The sequence below is a fragment of the Solea senegalensis genome, unplaced genomic scaffold (genome assembly GCF_019176455.1).
Source record: "Solea senegalensis isolate Sse05_10M unplaced genomic scaffold, IFAPA_SoseM_1 scf7180000017154, whole genome shotgun sequence".
Classification (NCBI taxonomy): Eukaryota; Metazoa; Chordata; class Actinopteri; order Pleuronectiformes; family Soleidae; genus Solea; species Solea senegalensis.
The window spans coordinates 165,834-173,592 of NW_025322259.1; the positions used below are offsets into that span (position 1 = coordinate 165,834).

General features: G+C 41.4%; 1 protein-coding gene across 2 annotated transcripts; it reads right to left on the reverse strand.

The window, feature by feature from the left end:
- Positions 1 to 3,819: 3,819 nt before the first annotated feature.
- Positions 3,820 to 7,526, reverse strand: gper1 (G protein-coupled estrogen receptor 1). Of its 2 annotated transcripts, none has more exons than XM_044018407.1 (2): positions 7,385 to 7,526; positions 3,820 to 6,141 (listed from the first exon to the last, which is right to left on the reverse strand). In XM_044018407.1, the coding sequence occupies exon 2, from the start codon at positions 5,788 to 5,790 to the stop codon at positions 4,687 to 4,689; it is 1,104 nt and encodes a 367-aa protein (XP_043874342.1). In that variant the 5' UTR covers positions 5,791 to 6,141; positions 7,385 to 7,526; the 3' UTR covers positions 3,820 to 4,686. The 2 variants fall into 2 exon arrangements, with proteins under 2 accessions (XP_043874342.1, XP_043874341.1); XM_044018406.1 differs by having other exon boundaries at positions 3,820 to 6,146.
- Between the last annotated feature and the right edge of the window lie 233 nt (positions 7,527 to 7,759).

Sequence of the window (7,759 nt, forward strand, 5' to 3'; positions counted from 1 at the left end):
TGCACTAAATATATAAGGTAAAATATAAATAAACCACGGTACATGGTTGTGGGCCAAAATTCTTCCACTCACTTTCTATTTCTATACATTTCAATGAAAAAAACATTCAAATTAAACTGGAAAAAGCACCCACAGAGTGTAAAAACCTTAAGAGTCAAATACTCTCCTATGTGGTAAGGTTACTTTTCATATTTTTATATGAATATGAACACTTTCTACTTTTTGTATGACCTACAATGCAACTTTCAAATTGTATAAGAAATAAATCTGTTTTTAGTTTTCACTCCCTCTTTTAGCATATATCTTTGTAAGCGAAGCCTGGAAAGACCTTTAATCTGAGGGTCCAGGGTTCAAGTCACTGTTTAGGTGAAATAATTATCATTAAGAATGTGATTTAACTGAACCTTATAAAAGAAAGGGATTGAGCTTGTTCCTGGAGGATGGCTCGAACAAATGATGGGATGGGTCAAGGTCTGGGTTACCCTTGAGCAAGGTGTCCAATACTTGTTCCGTGTGTGTGTGTATGCCAGGTATTAATAATACTGTGGGGACCTAAATCCGTTTCCACAGTCACATTATGAATGCTTGTCTTCCTCACATGAACAATAATCAAGTCCCCGTCACATAAATTAATACTTTTTAAGGTGAAGAAATGGTGAATGGTTCGGTTTGGGGTTAGGCCAGTAGTAGTTATGGTTGTAGATAGTTAGAGTAAGTCACTAATCAATGTAATGTCATCGACGGTCAAACCAAACTCTATGCGCGTACTTGTACATACATCTTTGTGTAAGAATAAATAACAGGAAGCAAGGACATTTTGTGAAAGTGAGGACAACAGGGCTGGTTATACCTTTAAGCTTAGATTAAGGGTTATTGTTAGGCACTTAAGTTGTGATGGTTAGGGTAAGGGGCTAGGGAATGCGTTGTGTGCGTGTGTGAGTGTCTTCACTTTGGTTGTCCACATGAATGAAAATCAATGAGGTGTCCTGAGAAAAACAGCTGCACAAACCTATGTGTGTAGTGACAAGTTTAGGTTTAATTATTTTCAGCAACATCCCATGAGTTTACAATATTTTATTGTTATTATTATTACTTTCCTGTTTTGTTTTCATCTTTCTTATCAAAAAGTTGACTTTCCTCAGTTTGATTTTGCAGATTTAACTAACTGTTTTTCAACAATTCAGCGTCACTTTCAAATCACCTCGTAATATACATAATGTGTACAGTACACATGGGAAATATTGATGGAAAAAAAATATGAGTTGGATGGGGTGTTCCTCGTCATTACTGAAGCCTGTCAAACTCAGAATCTGGAAAGCCAATCTCCTCTATTCAGCTCCCCCCTTTTTCTTTCCTGCAAGGGTTTTAATTTACAAATGCAATTATACGTCTAATCCATTATTCAGCTGCTCAGGTCCACCGAGTGCATTGCCTCGTAATTATGCATAAGCCCAGTCTATCCAGTTGTAATTACTTTGACGTGCCCCACCCCCTAATGTTCAGTGCACCTTTATGTAAGAAAACTTTTAAAAGTGGTCATTTTTGTGCAAATTCTAGGTTTATACATTAACTCCTTGTGTTTTTTGCTGGATTTTTGTGCAAGATGACACATTACTGCACCTGTATGTGCATGTGCAGGGGCAAAAAAATTACCCCTCACTGGAAAGCACAGAGATTCGTCTCTAAATTATGTGACAATCGTTCATCTCCTTCCACAGGAAATAACCCCGTCCAGTTTTACACAAGAACAATAAAAAAAAAGAATACTGTATGATGCTATTTATTTATTTAGTGACTGTGATTTTCCTCCCAATGTCAATATTTTCTTAGCATCATCCAGAGGAAATATCATGGATGTCAGGGAGGGCAAAAGTCACGCCCCCCCTTCTTTTTCCTTTCTGTGACGTCAGCCACCACAAACCTTTAACCTCAGCCTCAGCTGTGCACACAGTCCACTGTCAAACTCTTCTCACAGCATCACTGTGTGTGCATGTATGTGTGTAATGTAACGACGGTCCTTTGCCTCCTTCCTCAGGCTCGGCCTCATAGGTGTTAGCTGCTCTCACCTCTCCTCCTCCTCCTCCTCCTCCTCCTGTGCATTTTCTGGCTTTGGTATAGAAACAAAGTTTTTTCAAAGGATGAAAAACAACAACTATTCAACACACGGCATGCGCTTCAAGATATCGGAACATGAAAATAACTGTGGAAACATCGTGCGAGACAATCTTTCGTTACACGTACCACCACCACCAAGTTTTTGCCTTCTTTTTTCGCAGACCCTCTAAAAAACAATCACTCGACCAATCCTCAGTGCTGCTTTCCCAGGCTGCCGGGGCTGTTACAGCTGGAATAACAGTTTGTGGTTTGGACTCCTGTTTTTCCCACTCGCGCCATTATCTCACACACACACACACACAGCAGAGGTTTTTATATACTACACTTATTTCCACACCCACCCCAACACATGCACGTAACCTGTTTTTTTATGATCCTGTTGACCTTGAGCTCTGTTGAATTTGAAAGAAAATAGTGCGATATTACGGGGAAAGAATTTATAATGTTTGTCTTGACTGATCATCAAAGAGAGAGGCCGTAAAACTTTACGACAGGTTTCATGGAACCTCTCCTATCACTATTAGCAGAAAAATTGTTTACACTGCACCCGTGTAGCCTGGTAATGTGCATTACAATAATCAGTTTGTGAGGGAGCATCTCTTTATTCGGAATCAGATTTTGATCGTTTAAATACTGAAATCAAACCCCACACGTCCTCAGGTGAAAACCGTTTTTTCTCGTGTTGTTTATGAGTGCAATATATGTTTTAGGCGGGTAATTGAAGCGAGCCCCCACGTTATCAACGTTGAATGATGTGTTTACTCAGTCTGGTCCCCCACAGGCAAAACAACACCTGCCTCTTTGCTCCATCATTATGCTAACAGGGACTGGCAGGTGGGGGGGTTTGGGGGGGTAATAACTCAGCTATCTCTGAAAGGAGCACTCACCTATTCCTGCCTCACCACGTCATACTCATTCCAGAAAGACCGCATCCTTCGCCGGACCATTCAGCACAACACTGCATCAAAAACAATTTGACAAATAACTTTCACATTCCTTTTTCACCCTTGAAAACGTGTGATTTTCTTTAATTTGTTAAAAAAAACAAGTATGCAAACACTTGTTTGCATAATCAAAAGAACATCCCGTGTATATATATATATTATATATATATATATATATATATATATATAATGCACATTTTCCATCGCTGTAAAGGAGGTTAATGGAACAAAGCACAAAGCTACAGAGGAGATGCAACATTAAAGCTAGGGTCTGTAAGTGTGGATGAGCGAGCAATTGCAGGCTACATTTATGGAGCTTTTCAATTATACAGTTTTCAACTTGATTCTACTCGGTTGTTCTTGCTTTTCCATTAGTGATAGTACCTGGTACCTGCTGCTATTTTTAGTACCTGCTCTGGCGAGGTCCCAAGCGATCTGAAAACGTGACGTCACGTCAGAGAGTGTCGTCACTTTGTGTGTCTGTGTCGCGTATAATACGACGGCACAGCAGTTTTGTGCAGCCATGCTATGATGACCCCGGCCACATTGAGGAGGTACATGATTTAGTGGAAAACAACGAGCCTCATACCAAACTACGGTGGCCTTTGCATACCACAAAGGAAAAAACTGTACTTCCCATCTCTCTCCTCTACGACTTGAATGCAAGATATTAGATATCCAATATACCGATATATACACTATGTTTTACTCTGTGCCCAACTGCAGAGGTAGTTTAGTTTCTTCTGCAGTGAAATTAACATATTTTACATACTTACATATTTTCTTGTGCAAAATAAATAAAAAAAATAAGAGCTGTAGAGGGAGCTGCTTCTATTCCTTGTTTTCATAATAAGATATATATAAAGGGCTAATTCTAAGGCCTACATATTTACAGCTGGTCATTTTTTGCCACTAACAAAGACCTTTCAGACTTTAAGACAGCTTCACCAGTCAGTACACGTGGAAAATGAAATGATTGGTCATTTTTAACCACACTTTTTTCCTCAACTTGGTTGATTAAAAAAGTGTTTTAGAAACAAATTACAGACCCTAGCTTTAACCGTGACGACCTGAATTGATTTTGCATTGTTTTACGATGAGCTACTCTGTTGATACATCACATTTTTGTTTAAGGCATTTTCATGACGTTCATTGTGCGTTTCTTAAAAAGATAAAAAGGCCACAATTTGATATATCGTACAAGTTCACGTGGGGTTTTTTTTTTAAAACAAAAATGATACTTACACACTCTTCATCTGTCACTCTATCTGTCAGTTACCTTTGCACACAGGCTCACATTTAGCCTCTCAGTAGTATTTCATTTAGTTCTGCCTGCGTTTGCTCATTCCACCAAACCTTTTAAAGGAACAGCACACCAAATTCAATTAAAGGAAACAGTCCAACATGCAGATCGAGTCATTTTCATCACTGGAGTGCACATTCCTGCTGCGCTTGTGTGTTGTTTTTGTTCAGAATGTGAGCTGGTTAACTGAGACGATGAGGCAAAGCTAAACAACAGCAGAAAGAAAGCTGAGGTACTGTAATATTTCACCCTAGTTGATATGGAGTTGTTTTTTTTCTTTGTGTGTGAACTAAGTTTCATAACAATCGTGCCTCTTCTCAGCAGTCACACCTGAGACACTACTTCCCTAACGGGGAGGTGCAAATCAAGGCTGTGGCGGCAGAAGCGGTTCACTGCCGACCAGCTGGCCTTCTGCTTAACGAAGAGTCGCAGCTTGTCTCTGAAGGTTTCTCCTAGAAAGCTGTAGATAATGGGGTTGAGGCAGCTGTTGGAGAAGGCCGCCAGGTTCACAATGTGGCCCGTGAGCGGGTAGTCATGCCACAGGGTGGTAGCAGTCCTCTGCGAAGGGTCAGCCGTGCCCTGCAGCAGCTGGATGCTGATAAAGACGTTCTCCGGCAGCCAGCAGATGAAGAACACCAGAACCACCACCACGATCATGCGCAGTGCCTTCTGCCGCCGTGGCCACAGTCCACGGTGCTTCTGCGCCCGCATGAGGATGCGTCCAATCAGAGAGTAGCAAAGGCCGATGATGGAGAAGGGCACCAAAAAGCCAATGGTGACCTCCAGCCACTGGATCTCAAAGACGTTGGCAAAACAGAAGTGCACCTCGCCCCTGTGCTGCGTCTGCACGATGGTGAAGGGCAGGAGCGTGGCCAAGATGGACGCCATCCAGATGAGACCACAGCTAAGCTTGGCGTGCTGCATAGTCCTCAGCGGGCTGCTGCTCATGGAGCTCGCCAAGGCTACGTAGCGGTCAAAGCTCATCCACGTGAGGAAGAAGATGCTGCTGTACATGTTGACCTGCAGGAACAGGGACATGAAGGTGCAGAGGACGGCGTAGTCGTAGTACTTCTCGTTCAGGTTGAAGACCTCGATGAGCGAGTCGGCCACCAGGATGAGGTCGGCCACGGCCAGGTTCACAAAGTAAAGGTCAGGGATGGTCATTTTCTCTCTGTGGTTCAGGTTCACCACCAGGATTAAGATGTTCCCAATAAATCCAATAGGAAAGAGGAGGATGGTGTAGAGGCAGGAAAGGAAGAGACCAATCGTGTAGGAGTGGTAATTGTCTGAGTTTTCGGTCAGATCTGTGGCGTTGTATTCATGCGAAGCGTTCAGCTCTTCTGTCCCGTTAACATATATCCACAGCAAAGAGGCAGTCTGCACTTCCATACTGACCGTGATTGCACTGTCTTGAGTCAGAGGCCACATCTATGTCTCCGTTAGCTGCTACATCATCAGACTGTGTTGGCTCCCACTTATGTCTCTTTAAAGGGTAACTCATCTATGCTGTGTGAGCATGCTGACACAGGTGGAGCAAAAAAAACAACAAAAAAACAAAAAACCTCTTTGGACCCATGCTGTCGAGACTCCCGGCGCGCAGATCTAGTGTGACGACTCACATTGTTCACACGTTTCGGGGGCCCGTTGTTGACTTGAGATTAAAAGGTGTCTTTTTTTCTCCTTTTGTGAGTCATCTGATTTGAGTGCTGCTTTGTCTCTTTGAGTCCACGTGCATCTTTATTCAGTGAGTCCTGTCCAGAGACGCTATTGCTGTGACACCTGAGCTGTGGAGAGGAGAGAGTATAAAAAAAAGAAAGAACAGGAGGACATGAAGGAGAATTAGGCGTTGGAAGAGCATTCGTCTCGTATGCACTCAAATTAAAAACACAATAAAACAGTTGAAATAATCCCTTTAAATCTTCACATCAGATACGAAAATATGAAGAGATTTGGGGAGTTTTCCCTAAACGGATTCGAAAAAAACGGATGTAAGTAAACACATTAACATTCAACATTCTTCAGGCTTAAACAGATGCATTGAAATTCCCTCTTCGAAATCCTCAGCCAATCTGAGCTCACTCAAACCACATTTGATGACTATTAACTGCTGAGATGAACAAAAAAAACACACACACGCTCTAAACCTTTTGTCTTTATGATGGATTCAGTCAAAACACAATCACACTCAGTTCTGAATAACAGTCCTGAGTCCTTTTTGTTGACCAATGACAAACCTCAGACTGTCCCTGCTTGCCAAACATGACTTTCACTGCTTATTTTTTTTGTTTACTCTGACTGCTAGTGAACAAATTGCTATATCAATGCATCCTCATTAAGAGCAGTCTTCACAACGGGACTCCAGCCCATGTACGACACGCACACATACACACGGAGGTGAAACTGGACAGAAAGAAAAACAATAACAGAGACAATACCTTCTAAAGTTTTAAAAAAAAAATTTAAAGGACACTCTTAGCAAATAAATGATAAATATCATAGTGTAAGACGCTTGCCTTTCCAATTTTTAGTGCCTGTTATATGTGCAATAACAGGCACATTAAAGCAGTTTAATATCCCACCTAATACAAATTCTACAGATATCCTTCAAATATTATTACCTTTCGAATTTAACAAGTATTAGGAATATACTTGTTAAATTCGAAAGGTAATAATATTTGAAGGATATCTTTTTTGGTTATTCCCATTAGATACATAAATCTGGAGTTAGTCCTTTGTCACATGAGGTTGTTGTGGAATTCACTAATTTAAATAAAAATCTAAAGTATGTAATGGATCATGATACAGAGCTGGTTGATGAAACGGCCCGTCCACACTGACATTATTAGTGTTGATTATATCCTAATAAATAGGTACACAAGCCTCGGCTTGTCAGTGTACGTACAGTAAAGTGTCCCTGTGTAAGGGCCAATAAAACCACAATAACATATAATACAGTTATATTATATCGTAGCTAATAGCATAAGTTGTAAGTCATTTAAAATATGAAAATCAATGCACTTACATTTGAAATTTGGGGACTTGTTGTTGCTCCATACTTGACTGCTGCAGAGAGAAATCAGAGAGCCAGCGGTTTGTTCAGTCCCAAGTGTGGGCTTCTCCTCCTCGGCACCACCTGCTGTTTGGCCCAACCCTGTGTGGACGAGGAGGAGAGGAGGGCGGGGGAGACAGAGACAGAGACACAAGCAAAAAAGAAGATCTGTCACCAAAGGACTGTCACCGTTCTTCATCTGACGCGCTCTCTCTCTCGCTCGCTCATCTCTGCTTCTGTGCCTTTATTTGTTTTGATTTGTTTTGATTCACCGTGACCACTGAGCATCTGGAGAAAAAAAAAAATAATAATCATAATAAACCAGAAACCAAAATGGCCGAGGGCTGA

Excerpts from the sequence above, each read along its gene's own strand:
- gper1 (XM_044018407.1), bottom strand. The coding sequence starts at position 5,790 with ATGTGGCCTCTGACTCAAGACAGTGCAATCACGGTCAGTATGGAAGTG.